The sequence below is a fragment of the Passer montanus genome, unplaced genomic scaffold (genome assembly GCF_014805655.1).
Source record: "Passer montanus isolate IOZ18808 unplaced genomic scaffold, ASM1480565v1 scaffold36, whole genome shotgun sequence".
Lineage (NCBI taxonomy): Eukaryota > Metazoa > Chordata > Aves > Passeriformes > Passeridae > Passer > Passer montanus.
Window position 1 is genome coordinate 4,024,790 of NW_024368374.1, and position 15,915 is coordinate 4,040,704.

At 38.5% G+C, this 15,915-nt stretch overlaps 1 protein-coding gene across 3 annotated transcripts in view; it reads left to right on the plus strand.

Annotated features, from left to right (window-relative positions):
• The window catches only part of NAA16 (N-alpha-acetyltransferase 16, NatA auxiliary subunit), a 62,643-nt gene that overhangs the window by 947 nt on the left and 45,781 nt on the right, over window positions 1-15,915 (plus strand). For all 3 annotated transcript variants that reach the window (XR_005628363.1, XM_039716797.1, XM_039716796.1), the window contains exons 2-5: window positions 11,377-11,461; window positions 13,714-13,818; window positions 14,402-14,559; window positions 15,631-15,765. Coding sequence is in view for 2 of the 3 variants with exons in the window: in XM_039716797.1 (XP_039572731.1) it covers window positions 11,377-11,461; window positions 13,714-13,818; window positions 14,402-14,559; window positions 15,631-15,765 (483 nt within the window). In the remaining variant the exon portion in view is untranslated. The remainder of the gene's footprint in view (window positions 1-11,376; window positions 11,462-13,713; window positions 13,819-14,401; window positions 14,560-15,630; window positions 15,766-15,915) is intronic.

Here is a 15,915-nt window from a genome sequence, read left to right on the forward strand (position 1 = left end):
TTTCTAACTCGATCACTATACTTTATCATGCTAACACTTTATGGGGAAAAAAAAAAGAAGCCCCACTCCTTCCCACTCTCCTCCCGAGACAAAAAAACACCACACTCCCCTTTCAGTGTTGATAGTAATGGAGTTCCAGCCTCAACAAAATTGAGGTGTTTTGTTTCAGTTTACCACTCTGCAGGCAGAGGACGTCTGTGCAGCGCACTAAGTAATCCTGCTGGCTGGCGCAAATTTCTTTAGTTCTCTCTGAATTGGTTAGGTAGTTTCAGTGCTTCAGAACCACAGTAGTGGCTCAGACATAGACATTTGGGCTTCGGAAGCTGAGCTCAAACAGTGTCAGTAAGCTCCTGTACTCTGTACGCAGCTGTTTTTTCAGCAAGTTCTTCAGAGCAGTTTTCTTTTGGGTGCTTTGTGTAGTACACAGGTTTAAAAAAATTACTGGTTCTTAATGGTGATTTGTTGCTTACTGCATGCTTATGGTATGCATCTTAGTAAGTCATTCTAGCACTCCTCTTTCTCTCGGCTAAAAATAAGTGACTAATATTAGAACAGTTAAGTGATTATTCTTACTAGCAGCAGACAAGTTCACAGTAGCAGCCACTTCTAAAATTTTTTTCATTGGGTTATAGAATGGCTTTTCTAGAGATCACATTTTAGACAGTTTTTTTAATATTAAACAGTGGATAAAACTGTTGGAAATTAGTGCTTAGGCAAGGAGGAGGGATACATAAAACTTCAGTGAAGTTCATGCAGAAATTTACTTGGGTTCTAAAACTTTCAGAAGCCTTTAACTGGTGCTCTGTAGTGGCCAGTTGCAGTTTCTAAAGTGTTGATCACAAAATTACTGGTTTGTCTCTTCATATAGTGTGTCTTCTTGAAACTTAATTTCTTAAAATTATTTTCTGACTAGCTCTGACTCTTTGTGGTGCACTTCTTTCTGGAATACTAATGTTGGCATACTACAAATGGAACCCTTTGGTTGCCTGACATGTCTCAGAGTATTTTTGTTTAGTAGTATAGCTTGTGGTGCTAAAGGCTCTTCAATCCAACCAGCTTTTGCTTACTTTGGCACTGCTAGAATATTTTAAATGGCCATAGCACCCCTCATAATTTCCAAAATTGGGGGCAGGGATTAAGTGGGAGGCTGCATAATAAGACCATACAAGCATGTAGTGATTTAATCACTTGGAACAGATGCAAGGAAATTATACTCATATATAAGACTTCAGTATTTCTGTGAACGCTCTGCAGAGAATTAGTAGTTCGGAAAAGGAAAACTCATTTGGAGATCATGAGAAGTCCTTCACAGTGACTTGGTGTGTGGATGTAACATATGAGACAGGTTATCAATGTTCTGAGCAGGACACCCAAGTAACAGCAAAGTTGTCAGAGCTGCCCTGGCTAGTGTGGCCTCTTGGAGAGCAGTGTAAGCTGAGAAGTCTGCTCGGGAAGCTGAGTAAATAGTCTTTAAGCCGCATCAATTTGTGTGCTTGCATGCTTGGCAGGGCTTGAACAAGCTGACTTAAAACCAGCAGTTGGGTGATTAGGGAGGTAATAGCAATTGTAGCATAGGTAGTAGTCCTGGTGGAGCAGGACTGCTGTAAGGTGGTGCAAAGCTCCTTTCTTGCTCTATTCTGTCTTCCTGTTCTGTTTTGTTTCTTAGGCCACTTTCACTGTTCTGCAGAGACTTTCTCAGTCTGGATGCTCTTTCCCTGGAAGACCTGTTGGTGCTTACAGGTGTGATGTTCTTTGGAAGTAAGGGGCTGAGCAGCTTCAAGCTCTTCTCTTCCACTTCACAGCCCCACAGAAGGCATGGATGAAGTATTTGAATGTGTTCCCCTCTCATGGAAGGAGAAAAGCATCATAAATAAGAATTAATACAGGAGTGCTTGTGTGTTTCTTGCCAATTAAAGTCAGTCTTCAGCTTAGGTGACTTTTCAAGTGAATGGGGCAGATGCTGTCTAAAATAAGCATACTCGTGGTAACTTAGAAAGGCTTCTTGTTAAGGTTGAAGTTTGGTATCACGTATTTGGTGTTCACTTCTAGTAAACTTAGCCTGATCTTCTATTTTGTATATTTAAAATTGACCTGTAAACTTGCCTTCAGAGTATGTTTCAGTTTAAGCACCTTTGATTTTTTTTTTCCTTCACCCAAGAATCCATACTATAAACTGTCTCAGAGTTAGTCTTAAACATTGGCTTTATGGAATCAAATCAGCTCTGCCTGGACATGGCAGTAATCTAGTAGGCTTTAGAGGAGAGCCTTGGGGTTCTCGTCATGCTTTCATGGCTCACTTGCCAAGTTGTTTCTGTTTCCAAGAAATGCTTACTGTCTTCTAATATGTATTGGTGTGAGCCCAGGCTCATGAGGTGTAAGGTATGGTCTGATGTCTGTTTCATCTTTAATAGAAGTGTGGATTGTATTGTGCCTGTAACTGACTAATCCTTTGGTTTCTTAGCAAAGATTCCTCGTATTCCTGTTGCCTAAAATAAGGTTTGCTGCTTTAATTGCAGCTGACTTCCAGACTTTTTGTGTCTTATAGTTGAAGACTATAAGCCTTGCAGCAGTGGGTTGTTGTTGCTCAGTTCATTCAGGCATGTATTTTCCATTTTTCAGGGTAAGGAAATGTTAGAAATTATTTAAAGTGCCCTCTCTGAGGACTTGTTCAACTTCTCTGTAATGTCTTTTTTGTTCTCCAACTTCTTCAATAACCTTAAGAAATTTATTCTTTGATAAAATACAAATATACAGGTGTTAGTAGGATTTAATTAATTCTTATCCATATAATTCTGAAAGCTTTTTAAAATTTTTATTTAATGAAATAATAATGGTTTATATGCATGCAACTAGTCAGTCTCCTGGAAATGATGTGGGGGAGTTACTGAGCTATTAAACTTGATAATTGGGAAGTTATGTTATCCTAATTAGGGTCTCCCAAATGAGTTAGATACCATAGCTGGGGTAGCCATTATTAATCCACCACTGGAGCAGTGGAAGTTTGAAGTCTCCGACATTGAAGATCCCTTCCTTTTAAAGACAGGAGTTTGGAGCAGTCACTTAAAATCTTCTGGTGTAACTTAAGACTGATTCTTGATGTGGTTGTGCTGCTGAGGACAGGCAGCCTAGGAAGAGTGGAAGCAGTTCCCTCCATACGGCCTTTCAGACGAGGTGCTGAGGTTGCCTGGCCAGCTGCAAACTACTGAAATGACACAATTGTGCAGGAGAGATGCCAGGCTAGTGGTAACAGTCAGTGAGAATTTCATAAGGGAAAATCACACACACATCTCTCAGTGACTTGAGAGTTTCATTTGGAGAAGACTTAATCCCAAATAGATATTCTTGGTTTAGTTTTTCAACAGGAGTTTGTGAAGGTCATCATGCAAGGCTCAGAAAGCAGGCTTCTGTGGAATGCTGTGGGTTGTTTCTTGATTCTGGACTTTTATTTATACTTTTCTTTTAAAAATGTTAGTATTTCAGAGTTAAGTCTCTCCATGTTTTATGCTGGAATTTTTTTCTCATTTGGCTGTTTATATGGAACAGAACAAGCACTGAATAGCAAGAGGAGTTCAATTCTGAGCTATTTGTGGCACAGAAAGTGAAGGCCACCTGAAAGCTTCTGTGTTTTTTGAGCAAATTGAGTCATAACAAGTAAAATTGGTTGTAAATGAATGTAAGACTTGGAAATCCTAATTTATTACAGACCTTGTATGGGCTGTGAGATGGATTGCCCCAAGATTTGAGATTTTTAGAGGTATTTGAAGTTTTGTTAAAACAGTTTCCCCTATACACTGAAACCTGGTGCATCCTGGGAAAAGAAGTAGGCTGTTAATGCTACTGCCCAAGTACGCTGCAAGTCTGTGTTTGCAGTGTCCTTCGCTCTTTCCCTTGGATCCTCCCCCAAGCCTCCTTGGAAGGAGTATGAAATAACTTCTAGAGGGAGAAAGAACTTAACAGAAGATTCAGAAGTTACGTAATTGGGAGAAGTTAAGTAGGTACTTGCCTGTCTTCAAGCTATCATGATTAATTTTGATTTTGGTAGAAATGGTGGCTGCCAAGTAGCAGGCTCCAAACAAGAAGTTGTTAACAAAAAACTAGTTTTACTGTGGAACCCTTTGCTGCACGATGATGATTATTATTGATGATTATTAGCTATATAAAAGGTTTGGAACTTTGAAGGGTATGTGGTGGGGACCCTCCACTCTTCCTGTGGGTGAAGATAAACCCTTTTGCTTGGAGTGTTGGTGAGGCACAAATAACTGGAGGCTGAGAACATTCTGGTGAGAACTGCAGTAGAGCTTGTCTTACTCAAAAGCCTCTCTCTCTGCATCCAGCCCTTGTATCTTCCCTCTAGTGGCCTGTACCAGGTGTGTCTGATCTCAGCTCTGATCTGCTGTGATTCATGCAATTTTTGGCTGAATCACTGTGTTGTTTAGTATGGAATGTCAAGATTAAATTGATGTTGAAGGCTTGTGTTGGTAATTGTCTTGAACTTGCTTGAAGATGCCAAAATAAAATTGTAACTTTTAAAGCCTGATGTTTATTTTACTGTGTTTTGTATCAGATCCACAAAACAGTGCTGGTGTTCATGGTTTCATTTTCTTAACTGCTCTCAGATGCAAGTTGTGGAGCCACCTGCTTAGTGTAAGTTCTTGCTAAGCAAATTGCAGTTCATCCCAGGAGATGGGGTAGATTGGTCCCCTCAGTACTTCTGCACAAAGTGCAGATTGAAAATTACTGGAAAATGCCTGTCTGGTCTACGACTTGTCTCATTGCTAGTGTTACTGTTGCGGTTTTTACTTTGCAGGGGCACACACATTTTCATAAACAGGAGAGAACTGTGTTAAGTCAGGCAGTGTAAAAGTTACAAATGCAAAGTACTTGTCAGGAACAGCTCTTTCTACTCTGTTTTTTTATTTCTGCCCTTTTGAAGCAAAGGGCATTCTAGGAATTCAAATTGTATTGGGCGTGTGCACAGCGCGAATTACTGATCTTAAGGCAAGCTTATTGATAATAGCTTCCCCTTTTAAGAGGTGTAGTTTATAGGGCTGTTAAAGAGGTCTGTGACAATAAATAGTGAAAAAACACTGTCTTATCATACATGTTCTTTCCCATAATAGAATATGAATTTTATTCTGCCAATAATAAAGAATATAAACAGCAAGTGATTACAACTGTTACTACAAGCTGCATTCTGTACCAAGTTTTGCGTCTTCTGATGATTTGAACTTGAATAATTATGAAAATTTGGTTGAGGAGCAAAAATGCTGTTGTTGTATACAGAGTATCATGGTAGTGAAAGCTTAGATATTACTGTGACATTAATACATTGATCAAAATGTTACCACCACGTAGTGCTGGCTGCTTGTTCTGTTGTACACCATTGTCTGTGTTCTGACTCAGCACTGTTCTGCATTGCTAAGTCCCCACGTCTGGGGAAAAATGATGTAGCCTGTCCATTTTGACAGTAGAAGCAAGCAAGGATGTATCTGGGTTGTCTTTCTCTTTTTATTTCAGATGATGAGGTTAACCACTCTTATCAGCGGAGTAAGAGCAGGCATGAGGTGGCCATGCATATATGAAATCCTGGTAGGGTATGGAGAATGGGTAGAAAAACATATTGATACTCTGGAATGGTTGCCCTGGGACTAGAAGTTTAAGATGCTTGAGACAGGGCTTTCTTGGTCTCCATGACCCAAAGCCCCTTCCAGCTGATACTTTTTTTTAATTCTCTAAAACATTGGTGAACTGAAGTCTGTGGAGTGAGGGATGCTGTTTGGAAAACCTCACAGAGAGGTTTCTAGTCTGTCTCTGAACTTCAGTGGTATCATGATACTTTTTTTGTGTATCAGCATTGGAAATATCTGTATAGTTTGTAATATGAGGAGCATTTCCAACACAGATGCTGAATGCCTTCAAACAAGATGGACAGACCTTGCTATCAAACTGGTGAATAATTTAATAATTATTTATTAGTTTAGAAGCAGTAACTACTGAGTGTTGCTAAATCTAAGGTACTTAGACAACTAATTTTGTTAGCTGCTGTAGGAAGTAGATTGCCTGTTTTATGCTGATGGTATTTTTTATAGATGTGCAGTAAAACAAGGCTTTTTAAAAGGTCCGAGTGTTAAATGCCAATTAAGAATGCTGACAGTGTGCTGATGTTCCTGTATTGATTGTGCCTGGTTTTGGTCATAAATGTGTATCAGTAATTTGATCAGCCCCCAAGGTGCTTGTCAGATAGCTCCTAGGAAAAGGTGCTGATCAGAATCTGTCATTGATAACTCTGAGGTTTTTTACTACTGAACTTGATCACTGTTGTGACTGGGAGAGATTTCCAATATAACGGACTTCCAACACTCTTTCCATAAGGCTTGATGGAAGCCTTGCCTTTTTTCCCTAGGCTCTGAAGTTCCACTTTTAGTCCTTGGTTTCCTTCTTTAAGCAGCACTTACCATCAGTGTTACAGAGCATTGAGAAGAGTAATTTTTTTTAAATGATTCCTAGGTGTTGCCAAAATCATCCAAGTCCTACACCAAAGTCTTGGCAACAGGAGCCAAGACACTACCTGGCAAGAACAATGTTGAAACTGTTGAGTGTTGAGAGTTCTGCAGCCAGGATTGTGTGGAAGTACAGTAGCAGGGAAAGCTAAAACAAATGATGTCTTGAAGAAGTCTTATTGAGGAGTAGTCAAGGGAGCTGTGGATGTTTAGCCTGGAGAAAAGGAGGCTCAAGGGAGACCTTATCACTTGCTACAACTGCCTGAAAGGAGGTGGTGTGAGGTGGGAGTCAGTATACTCTCACAGGTAACAAGTGGTAGGACAAGAAGAAATGGCCTCAAGTTGCATCAGGGGAGATTTAGATTGGGTATGAGGAAAAATTTCCACGCTGAAAGGGTGGTTAAGCACGGGAACAGGCTTCCCAGGGAAGTGGTTGAGTCACCAACCCTGGGAGTATTTACAAAGGCATGTAAATATGGCACTTGGGAACGTGGTTCAATGAGAACATTACAGCTGGACTTGGCAATTAGAGGTCTTTTCCAGCCTAATGTTTTTCTCATTTGTTCTTCTAATAAAACTTGAAGCTGTATTTATGCAGCTATGTTAAAATTGTTTCATTATTTTATTTTTCTTTTTGATGGTTCTGATGCTCCATGATGTTTCTGGCAAAGCAGCCTATTGATGTGCAGAGCTGTCTCAGCAGAATGTGGGCTGTACAAGTATGATCGGAGAATGTTAAAATGCTGCTCATGGTTTGGATTTTGTGTTTGAGAAGCTCTTATAAAGAGACAACAGAATAATTTTTTAAATTGCAGTGTTGTTATTAAAGAAATTGCACATAGAATTACAGAGCAGCTTGGGTTGGAAGGGACCTTTAAAGGCCATGTTGTCCATTCCTCCTGCCATTAGGAGTGACATCTTCCACCAGATCTGATGGCTCAGAACCCCTTGAATATTTCCAGCAAGGGGTCATCTGTCACCTCTGTGGGCAACCTATTCCAGTTTCACCACTATAATAATAAAAATGTCTTCCTCATGTCTAGTCTGAATTGATCTTTAAATCTAGAAACATCACCCCTTAGCCTATCACAATAGGCCCTGCTAAAAAGTTGTCCCCACCTTTCTTACAAGCCCCCTTTACACAAGCTCACCGTCAGATGGGTCAGTGTACAATTTGGATTGAACTTCAGTGCAGCTTTTACAGTCACAGACCATCTTAAACAACTTTAAATTATTAAAACATTTAAGCTATTTGCTGTGTTTAACACTATCTGGTTTGATGCAATAGCTGTCCTGAGTCTTTGAATGTGATGCCACTCTTTATCTAGTCTTCACATAAAAATGCTTTGTGAAATAATGCGTCACTTGAATACCTTCAGAGGCACTGGGGCCATGGAGTGAGGAAGGGAATTGCTTGCTGCAGCTGCAGTCTCTCTTCGAGTCACCAGTTGAGATTATTTTTTAAGATGACTTCTTGGAAGTGAGTGTTAATGTCTGAGATAATGGGATGTTCTTCAGCCATAAAATTGCCTGTGTATCAAACTATGTATGTGAAAAATCAAACTGTTCGTTCAATGCAGGGCCTTTTTCAAAGCAGCAGATGCTTTGTCTAGGGAGATACAGTTTGTTAAATCATCCCTGCACTAACCTGATGTTGTAAATAGTTAAACATAAGTAAGATAGAAATGACACATGTGATTGAGTAGTGATATGTGAAGTCCTTCTGTTTTACAAGTAGTGCTGGAGATTCAAATCCTTGATTCTGTTTATATTTAGTTGTGGAAGGGATTTTAGGTCTTTAATAAAAATGACATCATACAAAAAAATTAAAATGTATGAATGGCATTTTGCTAAGTAGATGCAGCAAAGAATGCTAATACAGGAATGAATTCTTTTCTTGTCTTTTATTGTTGTATCCTTGTTAGTAGGATTTTTTACCTTTACAATAACAGTTGCTTCTCAGATGCAGTGCCAAATTGACATCTGTGTAGAGGCACTTGATACTTACCTGAAAGTACACAAAATGGTATCTAGATTGATATGGCAGTCTATAAGCAGATTATATTGTTGAGTTACTGTTGAAAAAGGGAATAAATGAGATTTTTGCCAGATGAGGTAGGATCCTTCTAGGAACATTTTGTAGCAATAGTTCTGAATAACATTTTGGTCTTGCCACAATTTCCCTTTGAGGTTTCAAGTGTGTAAACATTCACAATTTGATTTTAGCTTTAGCAGGAAATGATGGCTGTAAAGAGGTGATGGGAGGGCATCACATTAAGCACTACAGATAAGGCAGTTTAAAAAAAAAAGAAACTCAGCAAATTAACTTGAGTTTTTAGTAAACCAAAGACAATGCAATGGGACAGATTCTAGTAAATGCATTTCAGCTACGTGTGTCCTCATATGTTAAAAAACTTAAGAACACATATGGAGACATCAGGCTTCCCAACTATGAAGTGTCTGTCTGTGCTACAACTACCTGAAAGGAGGCTGTAGTAACATGGGGGTTGGTCCTTTCTCCTAAAAGCTTCAGGATAAGAGGAAATGGCTTCAAGTTGCACCGGGGGGGTTTAAATTTGATATGAGGAAAAATCTCTTCACTTGCAAGGATTGTCCAGCATTGGCAGAGGCTGCCAAGGGAGGGGGTTAGATCACCAACCCTAGAGATATTTAAAAGGTGTGTAGATGTGGCACCTGGGGACATGGTTTAGTGGTGGACTTGGCAGTACTGGATTAAAGTTTGGACTTGGACCTCCAAGGTCTTCTCTCAACCTAAACAAAGGATGCTGGTTGTCTTGTCAGCAAGCCAAAAAACTGAATATTTACCTTACTTTTCCTCTCAGTGTGGCGTGCATTAACTTCTCTCTCCCATTCATCTGTTGGGCTTCAGAAAATGTGATCTTGTCTGTCCTCCAAAAATCACATTTGTCTCTGATTGTCTTCAATTCAGTTCTTATTCTAGGCCTGACACTGAACTCTATAGGATAAAAATGTCAGAACAAGGATAATGGATCTGATTTTATCCAGTAGTTAATCTATTTTAAGTGCACACTTGTCTCAGATAGCTTCTGGTTAAGCACTGCTGTATTTGGGCTTTCACTCAGCATTGCAAGAGTTGTAGAACCGTGAATGAATGTTCACTATTGCTAATTTTTAGGCATACTCGAGTAAGTTTAGCAAGCATACATAGCACATTGTTGGTGTTTTCCTAGGATTCCTTAAAAATGATACAAAGCATTGTAAGTTAACAAAGAAGGTAGGACGAATAGGAGAATTTCACCTTCTCTAGGAGGGACTCCAGGTTTTGCCACAACCTAGGTTATTTCTGGTAAAAGATGTTGAAACTAGTTCTCAGTTAAAAAAAAAAAAGGCCAAACACTCAGAGCTTTTCTGTTGCTGTTGTTTAAATGTGAATTCCCATAGTATAACTGTTTGCTTCTCTAGCCATCCTGCCAGAAGTCAATCAGGCAGATCAACCTGATCTAATATCAAGGTTAGCTTTCTTTTGTTTTGAGAGTTGATTTTGGTGACCTCCAAGGGTTCCTGCTGACCGAAATGATTCTGTGATTTAATCTGCACTTAGCCATGGTTAGCTGCAAGTGTCTCGAGTTGCAGGCAACAAGAACCTAAAAACTGTTTGCAGTTAAGCCCTTCCTCACAGACTGGGGAGGACCCTTGTTTTGGTACTGTAGCCAATTACTCCAAAGTGAGCATACGTATGTTTCTGTATTGCTTTTACCTTCTGTATTACATTTTTTAAGTAATGGGATCATCTGTTCTGATTGCAAAGCAGTTGCTATCTCCATATTAATTTAACACAGATTTTACATTTGTCTTGTAAGATTGATGGAGTAGGGGTTATCTATGAGAGACTGCTAAAGCACTCAAGCACATAACTGAAATGACATATCTGCTCCTGAGAATAGCTATCTAAATTACAGCAGGACAATACTCCTTATTAACCAAAAATGGTGCCAAGTTAAGCCTGGTTTGGTGGTTTTCCTACAGTTAAAAAGCTTAAGTGACCTGAAATTGCTTTCATGCTTACTGACACAAGTATGCCTTTAACTGGTTTAAACAGATTGTTCTTAGTGATCCACTGTAGTTATCAGTAGTTTATTTAAATTGCTAAAACCTTAGTGATTTAGGAGTAGTTACCCAAAGAAGAAAAGGGACCCACATTTTGTTTCTTCCATGTGTTCCCACAGTTGAACCACACAGTTTGTCATTTTACCTAGTAATTGGGTAAATTGTATTCTAAGTATATCTATAAGTAGCCCTTAGCTGTACTATTACAGGTAGAAATTAAATGTTTTATTTTTTTAATACCCACGTAAATTCTCCCACCCTGATACTGCTGTATCAATTTCTGAGGTTTATTATAAGACTATCCTACTTTATAGTTTCTCTCTTTTTTTCTAAAAGTCTGTATTGGCAACTAGGAAAGTTTTCTGTCTTGAGATGTCTTGTTGGGAAGTCACTAGGCCAGGGAAATGGGATTTTGAAAGTGTCAAGACACAAATGGGAGTGTCAAGACTCTTGAGTTTAATTCTCCTCAAAAGTTCTGTTGAGATTCCTAACTCTGCTTTCTATTTTATGAATTTCCAAGTTGAAGTAGATATTGCTATTTCCCTTTCCCATTTTTGTTGGAAAGGCATTACTTTTTAAATAAAAAAGTAGACTATGCGGTAGGGTATTTGTTGCATGTTCTGAGTGCTGAGAAGAAGCAATTTAGTATGAATAGGGATATTTGCCTAGAGTTTGTTAGTGATCTTATCACCATGCCTTGCTGGATGAGTGACTACATTTGTAATAGTATGTTACGGTACTGTGGTTTTAAGTGCATTTCAATGATTCTATTTCACATCTTTTACAGAAATGTTATGAACAAAAACAGTACAAAAATGGACTCAAGTTCTGCAAGATGATCCTTTCTAACCCAAAATTTGCTGAACATGGAGGTAACTGCAGACTCAAGATTATTTTTTTGTCTTCTGTCAAGAGCTTAAATGTTTTATTAGTTTGTATCATACTATTGAGAAAGAAAAGAGCCTGTTGTGGAATGTGATTCTGTTGTTATGACTGAATAATTACTCTGGATTTTCAGTCTTTGTGCATTCAGATCAGGTTTCCACTCTGCCTCAGTCAAACACTCCTGTGCACAGGGATGTTGAAGATGAAAATACATGGTGGAAGCAACACTTCAGTGAAGCTTCTTCCAACTTGCCTTTCTAGGTTTCTGGGTCAGAATGTTAGTGTGGGTTTTCCTTACATTCCTATTTAAAGCAAGCCCAGCCTATTTTGAATATTATATGAACGTGTTCTGCCAATAAATTAAAAATCTGGAGGGTTTTTTGTCAAGTTCATAGACTTAAATTTTCTGTACTGCATGCCAAGTTGCTGCTTAAAGGGAGCAGAGTTAAGTGTAATACTTGCTGTTAATACTTGAAGCTGAAGACAGAATCTGGTGATCCTACTCTGATAAATATTGTAGAAACAGGGAAGCAGAATATTGCTTCTATTTACATCTGTTAAATTCTATTTACATTCTCAATAGGATACTCTAGTCTTACTGTATTACAGGTTTCTGTTGCATTATTCAGGCTCTTTCCTTCTGATACAGTGGATTTTTTTGTGAGTTTTTTTTAGTGTTGAAGCAACCTAACACTGAGTGTGCATGTACTGTATCAGTAAAATTATTTTCCTACTTGATGTTGTCAAATCTTGTCAAAATGTTTGACTAATCCTTTTCGTGCTTCCATCCATTTCTGCTGTTTCTTTGTTGTCTTCATTACTTCCCTAGAGATAAAAGTAGTTTTTTTGTTGCTTCAAAGCTAGAGTGGTTTGTTCAGCTCTGACCTAATGCATTTGTCTCTACTAGCATTTTTGTTTTTGTAACATCTCAGTATACAGATGTGTATTTTCTGCTCTTGCTGCCTCTTAAACTTTTCCAGGACAGCTAGCTGCCTTGGCACTCCACATACTACGTGGCTTTGAGCCACTAATGGCTTTGAAGCTTGGGAGTAAAGCCTGGAATGGACAGCTGAGGCAGAACTAAGCCAGTAAAATGATCTGATGGAAAGCTGCACTTGTCACCCTTAGCCTCAGAGAAAAGGAGTTTCACAAGTTTAGTGAGAAGGTGGCAAAACAGATGGATTGGTGTGGCTGGGCAGTTATCTCCCTGGTGTGGGAAGGCAGGATTAGCTTGCTCCCTTTCCCACACTGCGGATATTCTTTTTAAAATGTCTTAATATTGTTTGAAAGGTATCATTCTGGCTTTCTCTGTTCTTACAGTGTGGATGTAGGACAACTAAAAAACAATCAAAAAAAGCCCTTACTAATTTTGGGTCGTCATTCACTTATAGGTGTACTGTACAGAAAAAGTGTTAAATGGGTCTATCAATGAAACTTCAAACTGCTGTTACACCTGACCTTGAGATCATGGTCTGTTGCTGTTAATACTGGGGAAGAGGTTGTAGTTGGAAGAAAACCAGAGCATTATGATGAAAAGGGTGACTGATCTTCTGGCAGGGACAAAAACAAGTGGCCTCTTATTTAACAAAAACACTGAAATATGAATCTGGAACAGCTTTCAGGCATAGTGCATGCATTACATGCAACTTACTTGTCTACTGTGTGCCTTGAAGAATGGGGGAAGAGGGAGAGCAGTAGTCATACCAACATACTGTTTGAAATCCTGTGTCTCTCCGAATGTTGATGAAAATGTTATTGCATTGAGGTCTCTTACACTCCTAATATGGTAGCAGTAAATCTGCTTCCCTTAACTAATGCTTTGTAAGAAGTCTGTAACAGGGGAACGGACTGTGACAGATTTGTTTCTTGTGGTAGACACAGCCTTTTTTCCCATTAGTCTTTGCATCGAGAACTTTAATACACATTGAGGAGCTCTCTAAATTTGCTTTAGCTTATTGTTAACTCCCTCAAAGCCAGCTATGTGTATTTTTTAATTAATAAAAGTTTGTGTTGTCTGTTTTTGTTACATCTGCATGAAGCCCTACAAGTGATCTTTTTAAGACCAGTTTCAAGAGAGGAAATGATCCATGTAATAGTCTTCAGCTGTGCTAGGCTGCTATTGTGATCTAAATTTATTTTTTAGTGGGGGACTTCAGTTTGTAACAACTTCAAAGGGTATCTGGACTGTGAAGCTGGCATATGGGAAGTCAGAAACATAAGTATCTGATACTTCTTACAGAGACACTTGCGATGAAAGGACTGACCTTGAACTGCTTAGGGAAGAAGGAGGAAGCGTATGAATTTGTTCGTAAAGGACTTCGTAATGATGTGAAGAGTCACGTCTGTATCCTTTGTTGTACAAAACCTGATCGTCTTGCTATGGCACACTATTGATGGAAATCTAAGATGCTGAGATTGTGACAAAGACTTCTGATGCACAAAATGCTAAGTTTCCCTTTTGTCAATGAATCAAGTGGAGTTCTATATTTTTTCCTTACTGTAAAAGCTGGTGTTTAATTGAGGTTACAGGTAGGCAAGCAAGGAAAAGTAGAAATTGTACAAGAATTCCATTGTTAGACATAACATTTCTATGAGTAAGAATTCCTACTGTAATTTTGGTAGCATGTTTTAAACAATAAATCTGTGACTAACTCTTACAGTCTTGTGGAGTTTGGATAATGTAGTTTGTGTAACAGTGCTCAGGGGGTTCTGAATGTGACTTAAGCAGTAACATGCTATTTAAAAACAAGTTTGGAAGCATTTAATATTTTACAATGTGTTAGTGAAGTCTGGCTGCAGTAATCCTTCTTCCTTTGTAACGGTATTACTGATCTTTAAGGAAGATGTCGAGTTGTTTGACCTGTAACACAAGTGCACTGCAGATACTCTGTGAAAATTGTAAATGTATCTTCCTTAACCTGTATTAGGTTGGCATGTCTATGGTCTTCTGCAGCGTTCAGATAAGAAATATGATGAAGCCATCAAGTGTTACCGGAATGCACTCAAACTAGATAAAGATAACCTACAGATCTTGAGAGATCTCTCTCTGTTGCAGATTCAGATGAGGGATTTAGAAGGATATAGAGTAAGTATTCTCTTTGAATTCTCACTCATTGCTGCTCCCTTTCGCTTGTTCTGTTCCTCTGTGAAGCCTTTTATTGGTAGTATTTCTATTGCTACTCTTTATCTGTTTCAAAAATATTTTAAGCTATTGTTTAGGAAACCAGGAAAAGATATTGCAGTAAAGCTCTATATAAGGTTGAGAGCAGAACTAGAAACATTTCTCTGTGCAATTGGATTCACTAGTCACTTTGTAAAAATAGTTCTTAACTAATTTTTAACTAAAACAGTAAGAAAAAGGTACAGTAGTTAAATTAGCAAGTACTTACCAAGCAATTATGAACCCTACAAACTGTGTTTTGGGTGCATATGTTGAAGGTATTTTTGGTAAGAAGTACATTATCACATTTCTTGTTAGTATGTGAGTAACTTGCCCCATGATGACTGGTTCTGGAATCCCAGTGATGATGATTATTATAAATGAAACCTTAAAATTTATCCAAAATTAATGAGTAGTTTCAAAATGGATGAACTGATTTGTCTGTTTCATATGAAGTAGAGGACTGGACTGTGGGCTTTGCATTAGTTGGTCTCCTTACTAAGGATGTTAATTCCCTTGAATTTGCTAATGCAAAGGAAAAATAGCATTGCTGATCCAAGGATACGATTTGACTCAGGAAGAGGTTCTGAGAAGTGTTGCAGTAGTTTGTGAGGACTTTATGCCTGTGAGAATGAATGCCACTCTTTCAGTGGCAGCGAGCTCCTGCTTTCTGGTGGAAAGGGCTTTCTGAGATTTCAAAGATCTGTCTTTGAAAATAATTTAGGCCCTTAGGAGGTGCTCTTGAAAATGACACCTTCTGTGTCTCCACAAATACATTTTATGCTTTGTTCCATGACTTGTGTATTTAGAGTGTAACCTCCAAATTTATGAAACAGAAATGTGCTGCTTTTTGCCATGCTGTTAGAATTTCAAAGGTTGCCTAGGGCTTTCAGAAGTTCTTTTAAATTACTAGTTGTCTTGGTGTTAAATCATGATACGTGTGTAGTAACTCTCGTTAAAAATTCTTCTCTTAAAATTGCTTTTCTTTTACTGAAGGAGACAAGATACCAGCTGCTTCAACTGCGCCCCACACAGCGCGCTTCCTGGATTGGATATGCCATTGCATACCACTTACTAAAAGATTATGATATGGCCTTAAAATTACTTGAAGAATTTAGGAAAACCCAGCAGGTAAGATTTCCTGGTCTGGAAAGAGAACACTTCTTTTGTAAGGGATAGAATCTGAGGAATTAGTTCTTTGGAAATAGAAATCAATTATGAATTAGGAATAAATTTGTTATTTGTGAAGCTTTCTTATTTGAGAAATAAACTGTTAGAGTT